Below are 20,519 nucleotides of genomic sequence, written 5' to 3'. Positions count from 1 at the left end.
CCAAATTAAGAGTAATTGCAACCCCATCCCCCACCCCCTTACCAAAAAAAAACTATTTGTTTGCTAGAAGTTAAATTAACTATATACGGTAAAAATACTAAACAAATAAGATGTACTTGTATTCAATGAAAACTAAATGCTGTATATGACCGAGTATAATGGTGTGGCCGAGAGGTTAAGGCAGGGGCGCCGCAAACCATAGCTAGTAAAAGTTAGTAATCATTTAGTTCAACAAGGTTAACTTTCAATTAATTTGAATGTTATATATCGCACATACCACTCAAGAGTGCTCAATCACCACTATAAAAAAATTCACTTAAATATTTAGTTTTTTCTAATAGTAAACTAATACAATAATGAATTGTATTGTAACATATTTTGTAAACTACACTGTATGTACTTAATATACTTTTTGTTGTAGCAAGTGTTAAAAAGATCCAATGTCTTTCTTAAGCTCTGTCTACACTACAAACTAGTTCGACAAAAAAATGTGCCCAAATATGGTAGTGATATGCCCAAATATGGTAGTGATATGACATCATCATGTCCATATATGAGCACAACACATTTTTTTGTCACATAATCTTTGATAGTGTAGACAGAGCTTTATTCACGTATATACTTTTCATAATTAATGACTTATTTGATTAGTTACATATTTGTACATATCACGCCAAAGGCCCAATAAATGTAATTGACCTTTGACACTTTCATGACTAACCTGACTTCAGTTATTCACTATTTGCCAAGATTCATTTAAATTTTACTTAGTATTTATTAGATTACATAAAATGTTTACTTATTTGTGCTTTATGATATTGGAGCAATACAATTATTATTATAATTTTTTTTTTTGAACTTTAAATTTTCCTGAAAAGATCTTGCTTTGCTTATAGTAACTAGAAATGTTACCTTTCATAATATCAATCATCGTTGGTAGCTTGCATCAAATAAAGGCTATAACTCATGTCAAACTGGAATTTTAAAAGATTATCTCGTGAGAAACAGAACAGTCTCATTGACAGTTATCTTTAAATTTTATAGTCTCTAGTTGTAACAATAATAGAATTACCGTTAAAATTGTACCTTACATTTGTCATTTCAAAAACAAACAAAATTGCTGCTCAAAATAATTATTATGAAATCTTCTTTTCTTCTTTTGAATATGTATGTTTATGATGTCTATCTAATTTTATTTATTCTTGGTCGAGATCTTTACAACAAACCAATAAATTTTGTAAAAAGTAATACTGTACTTGTGTATATTTTGTTGTTATTGTAAGAATGTAACTGAGTGTTACAGTAACCCATTCTTCCCATCATGCAGTTGTTCGGCACGGTTTATGAAGCAAAATATCCTGTGTATAACATATTTGGTAATACAGTACACTTTGTTGGGTCCAAAAGGAATTCCTTTAATTCCTATACTGTATATAGTGAGCGAGTGGTTAAGACAGTGGAAACCTAATTACATAACCATAACATCTGCAAGGGTTCGAGGCTCACTCACTCGATGGTTCTGGTGGTAGAATGAGTATTTTCGAATAAGGACTATAAACCGTATGTCCAGTGTACACATCATGTGCACTTTGAAGAACTTAGTACAGGACATCTTTCGAGACAAGTACTAGTACACACACAGCCACTGTCACACACCAGCGATATAACCATGTAACAACACACTATAATAGGATTGGCATAACCTATTCCTCAAAAAAACTTTGAAAACATTACTTATACCCATTTCATATCGCCTAGCAAAATTTCTAGGAGAGGTGATAGAGGTATACATTTTGCAAATCATTTCCTGAAATAAAACTAAATGGAAGTATATTTTAACTTTCACACTCAAACATCACATTTTATTGTCACTGATGCAAAATGAGCAAATAGTTGATGCTTTTGCCAAGAAAAGACAATATTACTAAAAATATTTACACCACAAATATAAACATAATAGTTAATTTTTTTTACATTGATCAAAGTTTTATGCTGCTTTTTTTTAATCACAGTAAAAAAATCATTTTTAATTTTGCTTTTTGAGAAGAATCGTACTACTGCTCCTAATGTTACATCTGAGTTACTTCATCTGTTTGCTGTTTCATTCTTTAAATTTAAAACTAAATCATTACAGCTTAAAATATCTTAAATTCTATAGACAAGGTGGTATACAATATTAACCTTGATATATAACTAATATAATTATAATAGTATAGGCCTACGCATAAACAAAATAGTGATGCTAAACAGATTTGTATCATCAAATTTAGTTTAGCAAGGAAGTCAACCCAATTATTGAACCCATCATAAGCGACGACTCAACCAAGCTAAGCCGTTGTTTGCTATTGGTCAAGTCAATTTTGATTCTCCTTTTAAAAAATGGCCTATAGCATTAAATAAAAATAATATAGTTAATCAAAAGGTTATATCAATATATACAATTCTATTATCCATTTATTCTAACTATTTATAATCATAATTAAAATTATAAATTATGTAAAAATGTCTGTAAAAATATTACATTACTATACTGTAAATAATTTCTTTAGTTGAGCTTAACTATAGTTGTTGATATAATATCATAATATACTATGGTTACTGCAGTACAGTGTGTGCAATGGTATTGTACTGCAGCAACAAGAATAGGATTACTGCAGTAACATAGCATAATTTCAACACTATCTTATTTTGTCTTGCTCATATTTACTACATTGCATCAACTTTTTGAGCAAATGCCTGTACTTGTTTTGCGATTTCCGCAGTCATTTGTTCTTTGGATGCATTGGGGTGTTTCTTGATGTAGTCTGCTATATTTAGGACCGTCTCATTCTAGAAGAGTACGAAAAAATAAGCAAGAAATCATTAAAAACAGTACAAAGATAATAGATCATAAGCATATCGGCTGCCAAAGTTGAAACAAAAATCCCTCTAGGCAATGGTGACTAAAACCAGCCTCTACATATTTATTTGATTAAATTCCCCTTTTGACACCCACAAAGTATTTTGATACTATACTTATGTATTGTTTTTTATCCGATATTTTATTTTACACCCAAAAAAATAAATGGTCACTATATAAACGCCTCCCCGAAATAAATTCGCTCTAAACCTGTATGTAAAATAATTATGATAATTCGAGAAACACAAATTGATGAGTTAAAAAAAAGGCACGGCATGAATTCAAAGGCGTGCCACTGTATTTAATTATTGTATTTAGAAAATGACTGAGAGTAGGGCATTGTGATCTGAAAGCCAGCAACATCTCATGAGAGGAAAATGACAACATGGATGGAATAAGATGATTAACCGCAACATACCCGACACGCATCGATTTCATCTTCAGAAGAAACCCTGGAATACAATTCGTACCAAACTCTTAATGAAGTCACTAGCTTATATAAACTGCTTTCATCTTCTTGCTTGTTTAGCCATAGTACAAGAGACAGCTAGAAGAGGAGATAATCGTGTATGTCATGGTAAATAAAGGTATACATATGCTAAATGAAATATAAATGAATGTGATTTAACAAAAATAATGTTACTAACTTGGTTAAAATTATATTATTAGGCCTAATGCTCGGGAAAAACAGAAAATAATTTACAAAAGGTAGAAAATGTTTAGAAATTATGTAACGAAATAAACGAATATTAAAGGTGGTGGTGAACCACAAAAGATAAAGAAAAGGTATATCTGAGTAGATAGCCCTACACCCCTAAACGTAGGCCACGTCTATCCAATCTTAACGGTGGAGCTGACTGAGCTTGTGGTGGGGGACTGTTCTGTGTATGATCAGATGGGTTGTAGCAGTAGGCCTAGCTAGCCTAGACTAGTGAGAAGGCTCATATATTGACAAAATTCTGGGCGATACAGAAAATAATCTACATAAATGTTTATATAAATGATATTTTTAATATAATCTTTACCTGTTGAATAAGATCAGCTGTATTTAGCCTAAAGTCTTCCTTGTTTACTAGGTCCATTTTTTACCAAAACCTTTGTAAATATTTTTGTAAATAAATAATTTATTATGAAGAGCCCCAATTTTGAAGGTGCGCCCTCTATAGCTGAATGAACACACGCCAAAGATCTTGTATAGTAGTAGCGCACAGTGGTGAACCTAATCCTATTTATTTATCAGTGCGCAAGTAAGTACAACCAAAATGGGTGTAGGGAGCGCACAGATGGTAAACTAAATCCTATTTAGTATCACTGTGCGCAACAACCAAAGTGTGTATAGTAGCGCACAGTCGTAAACAAAATCCTAATTATCACAACTGTGCGCAAAAATACAACCAAAATGGGTATAGTAGCGCAAGGTGGTAAACTAAATCCTATTATTATCACAACTGTGCGCAAAAATACAACCAAAATGGGTATAGTAGGGCAAGGTGCTAATCTAAATCCTATTTACTACCAGGCTGTGCTCATGTACAACCAAAATGTTTATAGAGGGCACGTGCTAAACTAAATCCTATTTATTAGCCTATCAGGCTGTGCTCATGTACAGCCAAAATATTTATAGAGGGCACGTGCTAAACTAAATCCTATTTATTATCACACCACAATTAGAACAAACATACAAATACAACAAAAAACAAATAAATAAATTCGACCCCCACCCCCCTCTAAACCCCGATCATCACAGACACACCCACACATAATAGTACGTTATTTAAATGTTGTCAACTTTTGTAGTCCATTTTTGTTTTCAATTATTAATAATAATAATAATAATAATAATAATAATAATAATAATAATAATAATAATAATAATAATAATAATAATAATAATAATAATAGTCTGTTCTTATATAGCGCATAATTATAAGCAAGCTCTCAATGCGCTTAATGTATTAATAATTTGTTTTCGCGTTAAACTAAATATCTGAAGGTCTTTGGTCTAGTGGTCTTTTGGAGGAGAAGCCAAAGACAGTTTGTGAAGCCTGCACAAAAATTAAACCGTTAATAGGAGCAATCTAGACAAAAAATAATGATACATGATGAGGCCAAATAACAATCCCCATTACAAAAAATATATATTATAGAATAGTGATATCATACACACTAAATATATCTAAAGTTATCGATAGGTCATCTTGGAAATATAGATCACAACCCGACAACTTCAATTAGTATTTCTTATTCAACTCCGGTACACCAGTTTATCATTATTGCACCCATAAACGAAAATAAAATAATTTTCTTAAATGCTAAACAACGAAATTGATGCAATTACTTTAACTCGAAAGAAGAATATGGTTATGTCGTTTGGTATGATGTCCACAGAATTCTTTTAAATATTCATTGTACACTAATTTTCCCCGTGTATAGCAAGAGATTCCTAATTATATTAGAGAACATTCTTTATTTAGTTTTAACACCGTATTTGTGACAGCTCTCTGGTCTTATGTCAGGCAACTTTAAACTTTTTATTTTTTTTATCTTTAAACAATCATTTTTATCTGTACATAATATTTATATATATATATTTATTCAATTTTAATGATTGTTCAACTTGATGCCTCGCAATTTTAAAATTTTTATTTCTTTGTATTTATGATGGTTTACTTATATGTTCAAGTGCAGTATATAGAGAGCCATCTCGATAGTGCATGCTTTGCACTCATGGCAATCCTCAGGGTGCTGCATGCACCGCTGTCTTGTTGTCATGTATTTTTGTGCCTGAAAATTGAATAAAATAAATAAATAAATAAATAAATAAAATTAGTATTCCCGGTATGTATCATTAAGTCACTATATTGAAAAGTAAACGATTATGATAAAACAAGCATGTGTGATGATTTTGCTTCAAATTCTGAGAAGTACGCCATCAATTTTAAATATCGGTCAAAGTTCAATGGAATTCACCGAGGAAATCGATCACATTCAACAAAATTTTGTTCGCGAACGTCAACCTTCTTGGATAGAATGTTAGCCAACTACCCACAAATTCAAGTTTACTGAGCTTTTCCGAGTTTAATTTCAGCAACAAAAACTTAAAAGTGAAAATGTATCATTAATGGTATACATCATTTTGGTTCGTCTATTCAACAAGATGAAAACGAGTGCAATGTCAAGTTCGAGGCTGGAAATGCGATCGGCGTCTAAGCCACCTGCTGTGCCCATCACAGGACCTGCTGTCCCACCAAGTGTGGAGCTAAGCTTTACCATCACTTTCATCGTTCTCTACAGCTTTCTGTTCTTCTTTGTTTACGTCCAGTTGTTCTTAATTTTATACTACAAACACAAACGGAAAAGCTACCAAACAGTATTTCTCTTTCTCTGTTTAATATGGGCAGCATTAAGGACTACACTGTTTTCGTTTTACATTTTCAATTGTGATTTAGCGAACACATTGAATTTGTGCGCATATTTCTTGTTATATTGCTTTCCAGTGTGCCTCCAGTTTACAACACTTTGTCTTCTTATAGTATACTTTGGACAGGTGCGTGTATTAGCTTACGAAATGTGGTTACAGTTCCGACATGCGCACTATTGTGATTGGTCGATTAATTAAATAAAATACCCATACACATTTTCACAGTAATCGAACTGTATTTAAAAAAAAAGTTGAACGCCTTCTTGATTCATTTGACGCCTTCTTGATTCATTTGACGCCTTCTTGATTTGTTCGAATAGCTTGGGATCAAAGGGTTGTGTGTTCGACTCTTAACAAATAATGTTTTTATTCCGTTACTCATCATTTCTCATTGCCTAGATAGGGATGTTTTTCATGTTTCGATCTTCTCATGCATATAAATTACAATAGTGTGTCTGATCTCTAACGTTGCGGAGTTTGCATTCCACAAAGTGTAACCACAGCGTTTTTTTTTATATTTTTTTTTCAAATTTAAACTAGTGAAGTGAAATTTTAAAATAAGATCCAATCATACAATCTTAGCAGTGTTAAAAAAAAGCATAACAAATTCTAAATGCAGTCGTGTTGAGAAATTTTAACTAAATGAAGGATGCCATGGCATTACAGATTAACTTGTATGTGGTACTGAACTGGTGGTATAGAAAAATCTGCCAACTGCCTGGCTTTCAACATTTAGTTTATTTAATGAATTGTTTTGTTCTCTCTCATTTTTCAGGTTGTTTTCAAAGCAAAGATAAGATACGAACCAGAAAAATACAGGAGGAAAAAACTGCTTCTTCGGACTGGTGTTGCATTCTTAGTTATAACATTCTTTTTAGTAAATTTATTAGCGGTAATACTTTCTACAAAATTTGAGAAGGACATAATTGTACATGTACGAGTGATAATTAGTGGTATATTGTTTTTCACTGGAGGAATTTCATTATCTGTTGTAATATGGAAATTAGCAAGAATGACATCAGCAAATGTACTGTTAGAAGCAAGGGTAGGTATAGTCAGTACAAAGGTTATAGTTATATACTGTTTTGTACTCCACTCCCTATGCCTGAAATGGGACTTGGTTTAAAGCAATTTAATAGTTGATCCATCCTGAAATTGGAGTGTTTCTCGCTTTTATGTGTATGAAAAAAAAAATTTTTTTTATCCACAATATTTCCTCTCTAATTTATATTGAGTAAAGCTTTGACATATTTTTACAACATGCATGCATTAATAGCCGTTTTAGCATACGATAAGAACACTAATTTGTTGAAAATTGCTGATGTCTTTAAAAAAAGTTATTGATAGATAGATCGTTCATGTTATAATTTATCTACATGGATCAAATAGTCCCCAGTGTCTTAGCCAAGAACAATAGCAAAATAGATATTATCGGGGTGACCTGCTGTTTGATACATTAAAAATTGTTTTTCGAAAATCCTTTAGGCCTCACAGAATTTGACCTAATGAAGGAAATTATCTGATAAGCCTATTTGACATCAGACCATAATTACAGGAGTAGTATGATACGGTTATTGCAACATTCGAAATAGATTGAAATCTAAAATTTTATATACTTATTTAAAATACTATAAAAAATGTTCTGTGCTAGAAATATTATAGAAATTTTGCCAGGCACCTTTTTATTTTTTTTATCATTGGATACATGTCATGTGATAAATATCCAATATTGATATTTGCTTAGAGTAAATATCTGACTATTGTGATAACTTACCTGGATAAACTAACATTGGCCCATTGCCTTTATTAGTTTATTCAATATGATAAGGTAAGTGATTTATTGCTGACCGTACGGAATGAAATGAACATAGCCCTTTTATATTTACCTTGCAAAACTCTGGAGTTTAACACTGGGGTGCACATCATATAAAACACTGGTGTTGATGCCTCAGCCTAGTCTGTGTCAGGGTCCAGAAGCAATGTGAAAAGGGTACCATTAATGCAGAGTCACTTTTTGATGTTATTCAGTTTTATTATTAATACCCCCTAGATTAGGGAAGAATAAATAAATCCTGACCTAGTACCAGGGTTTAACTCACAACTTTTTCAATTCCACTCCCTAAGCCTCAAATGAGTCTAATAAATAAGCATGATAAATTATAAAATATTTGATCCATCCTGCAAGTTGCTTACTGTTGGACGTGGCTTATAAAAAAATTTTTTTTTAAATCAAAATGTAGAAAAAAAATGCAAATTATAAGAAGTACAGTTCAAATAACTATTGCTAAATTAATTACAGTTTTAACATATTAATATCAACATATAAATAAATATGATTGAAAATGTTCATCTGGTTTGTAATAATAAGTTATTTGAAATGTTCTTTTTTTCAAACCAACAATTAGTAAACATAAATTAGTAAACAATTAGTAAATATAAATAAATAATTCTATTGCACTGATCTGCTTTCCACTCATATATCGAAATTGACTTCTTAAATCCATAAATCTGTAGAAAAGAATATACAGTGTACCGGTGTTTTGTCACTGTTTTTTGTTTCGTTTGTCAGGGTACAACAGTGTGTCATGCAACAGCAGCCTGCATTATCATTACGTTCCTGTACCTTACAAGGACAGCGTACAACATTATTGCTGTGGCCTGTAACAACCAAGAGAATTTTGGGTACAGTTGGCCAAATGTTTCTGACCAAGTGAGTTTTAATGTCAACATTTCATTTATTATGTCTGTTGATCTAACACACATTTACATGTAGTTTGAAATGGTAGGCATTTGTTTGAGTTACAATGGAATAAAGATAGGAAGAAAACCAAATTTCAGGTTAAAGATACATTGTCACTCTGAAAAAATATTGCCATTTTGATATTGCATAATAGTTATTTACTTTGACCAAAGATTAAATCTAAATAAAAAATATTTACCTGAAAAAAAAATTGGCTGAATTTGGAACTGTTTTGTTCATATTTTTATATGCGAAAACATAATTTTTTTTTTTCGTTTTTCTTTCTGTTTAGTGACTAACTTAAATAAAATATGACATTATTCAAAATCTGATTTTATTAATCTTCATTTTTCATGTTTTTGGAGAACAATACATCTTTTAAAGTTAGTTAAAAATTGGGTAAAATTCTAGATTAAAACACTGAAAAGCTACTGTAAAGGCTTTCTGACAGGATATGGATAGGATAAAAAATAATTTTGCCCACTCCTAATTAAACACTCTGTATTTCACAAGTTCTAAATAAATTAAATTATTTTTTTTTTCTAGGCCGACTATCGAAATCTAAAAGGATACCGTTATATAACTTTCTGTATAATTTTATTTCTTTGGGAGTTCCTGCCAACACTTATTGTCATCATGTTTTTCCGTGTCAGAAGATACGCATCAAGATTGGTAAGATAATTCATCATTTTCTTTGTTACAATTTTTTGTTTAAAGCTCTGTCTACACTATCAAACTAGTGTGACATGACAACAAAAGTGTGATGTTCCCAAATATGGTAGTGATATACCCAAATATGGTAGTGATATGGCATCATCATGTCCATAGACACATCACATTTTTTTGTCGCATAAAGTTTGATAGTGTAGACCGCTGCTGGTGTAGACAGAGTTTAAATATACAATAACTACTACTGTATATTAAAACCAGAAAAGTATTACTGGTATAAAAGAGTATTTAACATCCATAAAAAACATTAAAAATTAAGACAATTTGATATTTTTCACTTTAAATTACAGGTTTTTCATGTAAAGAATTTTTTTCCGATCCAATTTTTATTAAAAGTGAATAAATCTTTGACATTAAAATTGCACATTCAACAACAAAATTTTAAAAAAAAATGATTTTCAGGGGGAATATATCAAGAATTGATTAAGTCCCATCAATGTAAACCTATGTGTTCCGCTTGATATGTAGACACCCATAGACCACTGGGGCTTTCATGTATGATTGCTATTGGCCTGACTGCAGAGCAATGTTTCTATGCTATGGCTACAGTCAGACCTTAGCATACCATGAAAGCCCCAGTGGTATAATACTACAAGGGTGTCTACATATCAAGCAGAACAGACAGGTTCAACATTCACATAGTCATTACCTTTACTTGATATTTTTTATTTTTCCAAAAATTGATTGAATTACAGAATAATGATAATAACTTTTATTATTTCCTTACACAACAGAGGCACTATTCTTTAAATAACTGCAATGTAATTGTAATTGTAGTAATACAGTACTTTGTAAAAATAATAAAAAAAAAATATTCAAACATTTCTGTCTACATCATACTTCCTGACACTTTAAAATTTTTCAAAAAAACCCCAAAGTGACTAACTATATTTAGTGCTAATCTGTTTGTTTGAATGTGGTTAAAACTGTTTCAAAATCAAATAACATGGTTCACAAAATCTATTGTACTTTTGTTTGTCAAATTTGTTGTGTAATTCATATGAGAAAATAGCTATACTTAACTATACTTTCATTTTCAATTGAATGATAATGTACTGTACTGTACTGTAAATTTATTGTTTACAAAAATTAGGTCACCTTTGTTGGTAAATTTGGAATAGAACACACATTTTCAATTTCAACAAAGATAACAAAAAAATAATGTAGTTTCATGTTTATTTGCCAAATATTACATTAAAATATGAAACTACAAATTTATTTTACTATTTAGGATCTTGAGACCTTTTTCAAATAACCAGTTAAAGTTATATTGTTCTCCAGAAAAATATTTTGTTTTTAAATTTTTTGTTGAATATGTCATTTTATTGTCACATGTTGATGTTTTGTTCGTAGCCCACGATGTATTATAATTATCTACATATCGATCATGCACAAAATAAGCATAATAAATAATGCATTTTTTTTTCTGCTTTTATTTCTTTTTCGAGGTTGTGGGATACCCTCCCTATTGAAGTGACTGATTTGTGCCTTTTTGGTTCCTCTAAGTTTTTCCCTGCCTTATTTAATGTCTTTTGCTGTTAACTTGTTTTTGTCTGCACCAGAAGGAGTGTACTCACATAGTGACTTCGTCACTTTTCTACAATCCGCCAGACTGGTGTTAGTTTTCTTGTGTTTGTATTTTTGATTGTATTTTATGCATTTTATGTCTTCTGGAAAATAAATGAATTGAATTGAATTGAATGCATTAATAAATCAAGCTATGTACTCTACATTTCTGGAAGCCCCCTTTTTTACTGATTAAAAATGTTAATAATGTAAGGAAATCGAGTATTATTTTTAAACTTTTCGTCTGATATTTTAATCTTCCAATATATAAAAAAACGGTCTTCGTTATTCATCTTACAATTCGCTTTCCTGTTGTTTACTGTTGGCTTCCTTTCTTTCTGTTCTCAATTGAATGTTGAGGAAATTAAAGCAATTTTCAAGTTAAAAAAACTTGATGCAAAGTATATCAAAGTACAGTAGAACATCTATTAAGGGGACACTTTCGGGACACAAAACAAGCTGATTCTTTTAATAGGGTGTCCCTTCAATAGGGATGTCCCAAAGGAGGAGATGTACTGTATATCAAAAGTATAGTTAGGGGACACTTTCCAGACACAAAACAAACTTCATTCGTCATTTTAATAGGGTGCCCCTTCAATAGCGGTGTTCCAAAGGAGTTCTATGATACAAAGTACTGTATATCAAAAGTATAGTTAGAACATCTATTAAGGGGACACTTCGAGACATAAAACAAACTTTCCTTTTAATAGGAGTGTCCTTTCAATAGGGTTGTCCCATAGGAGGAGTTGTTCAGATACTGTATTGTAATGTATTCTATATTTTTAAAAGATATGCTATGACTATTATGATATATTATTTGAAGTGCAACCATGCATGACCTTCAAAAGGCATCAAAGGATGGACAAATGAAGTGTCAATGTCATATTCTATATTAAAATTATATTATTTATAAAAGATATTACTGTATGAAGAATAGGACTGTTGATAAATCATTTGAAGAGTAGTGTGTCCTGAAGACATTTTAAAATATATTAGTATTACATGGACCTATAAATTATAGCTTATAGGTCCGTGGTATTACACAGTAGACCTCCTTTTTTTAGTTACTCCATTAAGGGGACACATTCCTGTTAAACGAACCAAGGGGGAAATATGTTTTAACACTACAGCCAACTCTATTAAGGGACATTTTGTTGTTCTACTGTATTTTTCTTAGAATTGTCTTTAAACCGTTGTTTGTAACAACTTATATATTATCTGGTTCAAGTTTACAGTATGCAAATCTTGAATTCATTAAACATTTTGTATGCTATTTAAATTTATGATCTTCAAGAATTTTTTTTGAAAAATTGGAGAAGGGATCATCTAAAAAGTTGTACATTTTGTTAGTCATAGTTTGTGTATGGTACGCAATAGCTGACTTACAGTAATGTCATTTGACAGCTAAATTAAATTATCAACTACTTCTTGATCTACTTTTGAAAGACTGTTAATATTATATGTTAGCAAAATCCTGGATCCACCACCTAGATTACTGTACGTCTGTCTGTCCATAAGATACTGTTGAATTTGTTTGCCGTAATATTTGGTACCTTTTAAGTGCCTTTATAAAATTTGGAAATGTTGTCATTTAGAAAATTGGTTACTGAAAGATGTATTAATTTTTTTAGGTAAAACTGAATTTTGAGTCATGATATATTTTGCCAATTCTAAAATAAAATAGTATAAAACTGACTCCAAATAACGTGAGGCAAGCCATGATTCAACGTTTCAATCTTTATTTAGGATCATCATCTAATTTCTAAAAAATATGGAAGACAAAATTATTTCTGTATTTTTTTTCAGACTGCACCAGAAGTTAAGAATGTGAATAGAACGCCCTCTAAAGCTTATTTCTTTGACAACCCACGACGATATGACAGTGAGGATGATCTTTGCCGAGCGTTTAATTCAAACACAGCATCCGGAGAGTAAGTATTAATAACGGTACTACTTACAATCTTAAAAAGTTTTCCTAGTGAAATGCAGACTACTGTATGCAATGAGTTTGAAATGAAACTTTCAAAACATGAACAAAAAAAACTAAAAGAAGATACAATCACATGATTGGTTGACTGTTACATACTACAGTAGATGTGCTTGGTTGATCAAGCGGTTTCCATGGTACTGGAAATGTACTGTAGACTTCCCAGCACCCCACCCCCTCTCCCAATATTACTTCAGACTATGATAATTTCTTATTCTACGAAGCCCTATTTTATGTAACACATACTATGAATAGAACCAATTTGTATTAACTCATTAAACATGTTTCTACATATTTCTTTCATTTGATTTTCATATCATATGAAACCATAACCATATATTATTATAGATATTTTGTATTTTCCAAATTATATTTGGAAAATTTCAAAAGCAAATGACTAAAATCAATACAGTGGATAACAATGGATATATTGATACACAGACAATAAGCAAATATGATATTTAAAAAGTCATACTGTAGTTGAAAGGAGACAACCAGAAAGTGAATTTATAAGTAGATAATGTATAGAATGCATGAATTTCCATATATTGACTATTAATTATTCATAAATGAGATCAGACATGTGTTAATTTACTTTTACTTTTTATTTCAATGACGTTTCCCACCCTACAATACATAAATTATTTGATTGAGCAAAGTGCACTGACTGTAATGCTCTGTCTACACTATCAAACCAGTGTGATGTGCCCAAATATGGTAGTGATATGCCCAAATATGGTAGTGATATGCCCAAATATGGTAGTGATATGCCCAAATATGGTAGTGATATGCCCAAATATGGTAGTGATATGACATGTCCATAGGCACATCACATTTTTTTTGTCGCATAAAGTTTGATAGTGTAGACAGAGGTATATAGCGACTTCTTCAGTTATATGAATTGCATATTTCATCTTGTGATACTGGTATTGGGTGAACCCATAATTTCAATATAATCCTCGCTTATTTAATATTTTCTGACCCTGTACTCGTTCCCTCTGGTCAACGTCTGACTTAACCACTCTTCACTATCCACGGTGTAGATTGAAGTCATGAGGGGAGCGATCTTTCATGATCGCTGCTCCAAAATTCTGGAACTCTTTGCCTTTGATGATTCGTGAGTCTCCCTCCGTTTCGATCTTCAAAGCTCACTTGAAGACTCACTTGTTTCGTTCTGTGTGAATTCATTATTTTTTTCATATACATTTTATTGTTTGTTAGGCAAGATAGTCAGATGCTCACATCACTATGACACTTGTGAATAAATAAATAAAGTTAGTGAAACAGTGTGGTGATGTGAAATTCCGTTTTCAGACTTTTTCTGTTGTCTTGGTCAATTTTAAGGCTATTTGTGGTTTATTTTACATCAACATTTTCATTTTCACACTTGTGCTAAACAGCGCATAGAGACTATTTGTATTTTGCGCTATATAAATTTAAAACCATTAACCATTTATCACTTGCCAAGGTTGTTGTTATTATTCTATTAGAAATGTATTCACGAGTTCTAATGCATGTTCAGTTACTTTTACTTTTCATTTTAATGACAATCCCACCCTGCCTATCTATAATTATTAATAGTAATACATAATGATGAAACCACATTATACAATACTATTCTACCCACAATTCAATTTTATTGCCATGATAGTATGACATAAAAGCCATTATTATAATTGCTTGTGAAATATTTAATATGCTTCTTATTTATTTTATATTTGAAGTTTTCAATTTGTATAAAAAATGAATGGTGTGAAATGTATTTATTATGTTTTATTCAATCAAGATGTATTTGAACCTTATATTTTGTTCTACATAAATCATGAATGATTCCACCGAACTTACGAGTTAAAATAACTATAGTGAGGCATTTAATGAATAGGCAAACTACCTTAAAATGTGACATGTTTCGAGAAACGATTCTCATCATCAGAAGAACAGAAAACAACGCCAAGAGTACTTATATACCAATAGGACAGGTTGTTTGTAAATAAGGAAGTAATTAGCATGATAAAACAACAAGGAATGTAGGAAACAAACAATCATAGCAGTTTGCCTATTCAATAAATGTCTCACTATAGTTATTTTTAACTCATATTTTGTTCTGTTTTGACAGCCTTTCTACTGATATGCATTCACCGTGTACACCGATAAACGGAACCCCGCAGTTGGGATACGGGACGATTATCCGTAGCAACAGTTACTCATCAGGAGGACAGTACATCATGCCTGGGACCACGCCACCATTACTTTTCTCGGGCAGAGTTTCAATCGGCGGCTATCAGCAAATCTACGACTGAAAATCATATCTTCAGCCAATCAGCTTTAGTGAAGTTTTCAAAGGAATGAAGATCCCAAATTCTCAAATTTGGATAATCGCATTGGTTTGTAAAGCTAGATCGTCATGCTCTGTTGATTTCTAATCTGTCATGTGATTAAAAATTAACATACAGATCACTTAAAACATCAACTGATGTAACAGCCTGATTTCAGCAATGGTAGTATGTCAGTAAGTAAGAGTACAATTGATTGATAAATGATAAGACGAAAAATGCTGGTAGTTTTTCATGAAAAAAATTCAACCTTGCTGTCATTTTTTATGTACAAAAAATGATAAAACAATATATTATTATAAATATGTTGTTGAATATTCATCGTTTTACTACTAAAGAATTTAGCTGTCATACTGTATGTCCACAGAATAGCCTCCTGTACCAACCAGACAGCATGTTTCCTGGACAGATATTCCCAACCCATATGTCAAACATATTAAATGTTACTGTGTGACTAGATTTTGAATAGTCATGATTTATGGTGTTGAATATTCATGATATGGTATTAGAATATTCATGATATGGTGTTAGAATATTCATGATATGGTGTTAGAATATTCATGATATGGTGTTAGAATATTCATGATATGGTGTTAGAATATTCATGATTTGGTGTTGAATATTCATGATATGGTGTTAGAATATTCATGATATGGTGTTGAATATTCATGATATGGTGTTGAATATTCATGATATGGTGTTGAATATTCATGATATGGTGTTGAATAATCATGATATGGTGTTGAATATTCATGCTTATGTTGTTGAATATTCATGATATGGTGTTGAATATTCATGCTTATGTTGTTGAATATTCATGATATGGTGTTGAATATTCATCATTATAATGTACTAATTGTCTATGGCTGTAAGCACAAGTTGAATGCGAAGTAAAAATATTCAAAGGTTATCTGTATAAATATAATTAAAAATCTGCAATATTAGTATGAAATAGAATTATTTATAGAATTTAAGATTTATTCTGAAATAATGAAGGTGGAATAAAGAAGAATTTGAAAATGTATTGCCAGTCAAAAATTAATAATTTAAAAGATGATTAGTATGATTGTGAAAATTATCTACTAGTTGTTAAATGATTTGAATATATATGACAATGTGTTTAATATTCATGACATTGTGTTTAATATTCATGAATATGTGTTTAATATTCATGAAAATGTTCTGAATAATAATTATACTGTGAAAACAGGCTGACACTTCCCTTAGTTTTCCAAGACACTTCCCCTGAGTTTTCCATGTTTCCTTTACTGTATAATACCATATATTTCGAAATTTCAGTAAAAATCACATTTCGTTACATTATAACATTGTTAAATAAATAGTAAAATATTGATTAATTGATTATTGATTATTGATTAATAAATTTAACATTTAGGTTTATTCTATTTTTAATTTCATATTTCTAAAGTCTGATTATTGTTATCTTTACAGATTATTTTTTAGTTCAAAGTATTAATGTGCTGACAGACAATAGCACAATTTCTCTGTCAATTCAATTTCACATTTAGTACTGGTACTGTATATCCAATAGTTGCATATTCCTCAATTATGATTATTCTGCAGCTGTATATTGAATTGACATTAATTATAGAAAATTAGCAATTTGTATTACTTGGCCAACTGAAATCAAATTATATAATTATATTACATAACAATATTCCTACTGATTTTAAATCGGAAGCCCATTAAGAGAATAAATATTAATAGAAAAGGAAGAACTTATTTAAAAAGATCTGTACTGTACTGTTAACATTGTTAAGCTTTGTCTACACTATCAAACTTTATGTGACAACAAAAATGTGTTGTGTGCACATATATGATGATATGATGATGTCATTTCACTACTATGTTTGGGCATATCACTACCATATTTGGGCACATCACGCTTTCACGCTAGTTTGATAGTGTAGACGGAGCTTTAGATTAAACTTGAATTGATATGCTTCTTTTACATGAGTGATATATATGACTGACTCTGGTATCAATGTGTTCAATAGACGTTGATTTAGCCTGTTTAACCTGGTTTATGTAAAGGGAAATTGATGTTTCCTTATTATGGGTAATGTTGTAACTGCTAAAGTACAGTACATTTAAATTAATGTGAAAATCAGTCAGGCAGAGTTGATATTACTATGTAACTAAAAACTAAAGTGTGGTGTGTCCAAATATGGTAGTGATACTGTATGCCCAAATTTAGTAGTGATATGACATCATCATGTCTATATATGGGCACATATTTGTTGTCACATAAAGTTTTATATTGTAAACAGAGCTCACACCTTTGAGTTAGGATGTTCCCCTTTACTATTTTCTCCATCCCCACAGTATGAAGTACCTAGACAAGAAATGGGCTAGTAAAACCCGCAGCTAACTTGCCCAAATGGGCGAGAAACAAAAGTATTGATGTATGACCAAAGTAAAATTAGCTTTATTCCTTTAGTAAATTAGTTTTCTTCTACAATTGCGTTAATATTATTTTTTTGTGTAATTTTATATATATCTATCATCCTTTAGTAAATTAGTTTTCTTCTATAATTGTATATATTTTTTTTTTTTTTAATTTTATGTATATCTATCTATCAATGCAACTAATTATTTGATTTATATATTAATGTCTGTACTGCACATGCAGTGGTGTGCCATGATGATTTAATTTATACTTGCTACTTTTAATTGTAGTTAGTAGTAGTGTGTTTATTGATTTTATGTATATTTTGTGATTTTGATAAAGTATTCCATCCTTTTTACGATCACAACCAAAACCTTAATGTTGATTCACATACAGCATCGCTATTAACACAGATTTTGGAATGGGAGGATTCCTTCTCTCCATAATGTATACCTGTGGTATTGTAAAGCTCTGTTTACACTATCAAACTAGTTTCACAAAAAAAGTGTAATGTGCCTAAATATGGTAGTGATATGACCATCATCGTGTCCATACATACATGGGAACATCACATTTTTGTTGTCACATAAAGTTTGATAGCGTAGACAGAGCCTTTTAAGTTTGCATTTTGTTTTAAATTGATTTGTTGAAAACACTAAGCACTAATACATGTAAATCAATAGTTTCTGTTAAAATAAATATGTACTAACACATAATGCACAATGTATTTCTATTGAGGCTGTGACACTAATTAAGATTTTTCAACATTTTAATTTTTATATTTTATTTGTAACTTTTTATAGATAATATGCAAATTATATGATGTCACAATTGCTACAGTACCTTTAACTTGATCTCATTACCTACTGACTTTAGGGTTTTAATAACATTTTTTCTGTTCTTGCTTTTAACAATACTATTACTAATTAATCGAATGTCAATGTTTATTGAATTTGTGATCCAAGGTTTTGTATAATGTCCTTGTAATTGTCAGATCTCTGTCATCATTACATTTAAGTTCTATCTACACTATCAATCAAATAAAAAAAGTGTGATGTGCCCAAATATGGTAGTGATATGCCTTAATATGGTAGTGATATGACATAATCATGTCCATATATGGGCATATCACATAACGTTTGATAGTGTAGACAGAGCTTAACAGTTCTACATGTAATTGCTTGTTTATCAAATGTCTCTAAACTTTGATATATTTTCTTTATGCAATGATAAAACCAATTGGATTGCATTTTTCTTTTTAACAATCTCATTCCAAACAAATATACAGTTAAAAGTTTGGTTTGAGGGACTTTAATCGGTTAATGGCTACAGTATTAATATTAATTTCTGAGTAATTATTTGTTGTTTATAACATATTATATTGATAAAACCCTATACAAGCGCAATATTTTTCGAAGATAGTTATATAGTTTGTGTCTATGATGACACACTACTATTTGTGGTTGTGAGTTTTTTTTATGAAGAAAATATTTTTTATTGTGTCTATTACTATTTATTGAATGATTTTGATAAGATTGTCTATTTTGTACTAATTATTTCATATATATTTTTTCTGTTTAATTAAATTACCAATATTACAATATTGTATTAAGATTTCTGGAAAATAAACTTATGATATTAGCAACATTTAATATTCTTTTTTGCGTACAAACATTTAGTAAAATGTAGAAATGTCACTAATTGGATTATAGCTAGATATCTTGGCAATTATAGGTTATCCAATTGCAGAAATGAAAAATAATTTGAACATTATTGCTATAGACATATTTTGCATAAAATTGAATAAAAAGAAAAAAAAAACAGGCATATTTAAAAAAAGGATATCTTCAGAAATACATTCTGCCATTCTGAGAATCTTGTGCAAATGTATTCTTTAATATTTTAAGTTGTGAGAACCTGTTGAATTAATTTTTTCCTAAAAAAGGGTTGGATTCCCTTTTCTGAACGCCCTTTTCCTTTTCTGAACAGGATGCTAAACAAACAAATTGGACTTTGCATTTCACTGCATAGCAATTGCATTAATTAAACTTTTTTTTCTATTGTTGCTGTTGATTAGGTCTTAGCTAATTAAAGTGGCTTTGTGATTATTTCAGTACAGTAGTACATAAGAGAATTACAATGATAGAGTGATATCTATTGTACATGTCTTGTCTATTGGTCAATTCTTATGGCTTTTGTATAGAGCTGTCTATTTATTATTGACCTCTCATTTATAGGGCAATGGTCTATTTGACAATTCTTAGTGGGCTCTTGCATAGAGGTCTGTCTGTTGGTCAAATCTTAGGTTTTGAGAGAACTGTCTATTAGGCTGTTGAATAGAGGCCAGTCTACTGGTAAATTCTTGGAGGGTTCTTGCATAGAGGTCTGTCTGTCTGTTGGTCAAATCTTAGGTTTCGAGAGAACTGTCTATTAG

The 20,519-nt window shown here is 30.7% G+C and overlaps 3 protein-coding genes across 3 annotated transcripts in view; 1 reads left to right on the top strand and 2 right to left on the bottom strand.

Moving 5' to 3' along the window:
- LOC144851613 (rab3 GTPase-activating protein non-catalytic subunit-like) overlaps nucleotides 1-20,519 on the bottom strand; it is a 194,146-nt gene that overhangs the window by 158,989 nt on the left and 14,638 nt on the right. The gene's annotated exons all lie outside the window — the stretch shown is intronic.
- On the bottom strand, nucleotides 1,882-4,064 carry LOC144851973 (uncharacterized). Its single transcript, XM_078709651.1, has 3 exons — nucleotides 3,925-4,064; nucleotides 3,318-3,446; nucleotides 1,882-2,829 (listed from the first exon to the last, which is right to left on the bottom strand). The coding sequence occupies exons 1-3, from the start codon at nucleotides 3,979-3,981 to the stop codon at nucleotides 2,707-2,709; spliced, it is 309 nt and encodes a 102-aa protein (XP_078565777.1). The 5' UTR covers nucleotides 3,982-4,064; the 3' UTR covers nucleotides 1,882-2,706.
- On the top strand, nucleotides 5,912-19,730 carry LOC144851705 (G protein-coupled receptor 137Ba-like). The gene is made up of 6 exons (XM_078709294.1): nucleotides 5,912-6,446; nucleotides 7,096-7,365; nucleotides 8,890-9,030; nucleotides 9,607-9,732; nucleotides 13,162-13,286; nucleotides 15,459-19,730. The coding sequence occupies exons 1-6, from the start codon at nucleotides 6,021-6,023 to the stop codon at nucleotides 15,640-15,642; spliced, it is 1,272 nt and encodes a 423-aa protein (XP_078565420.1). The 5' UTR covers nucleotides 5,912-6,020; the 3' UTR covers nucleotides 15,643-19,730.

This window comes from Antedon bifida, chromosome 9, assembly GCF_963402885.1.
Source record: "Antedon bifida chromosome 9, ecAntBifi1.1, whole genome shotgun sequence".
NCBI classification, from domain to species: Eukaryota; Metazoa; Echinodermata; class Crinoidea; order Comatulida; family Antedonidae; genus Antedon; species Antedon bifida.
The sequence above is the reverse complement of the archived record's forward strand: the minus strand, read 5'-3'. Positions and strand labels throughout refer to the sequence as shown.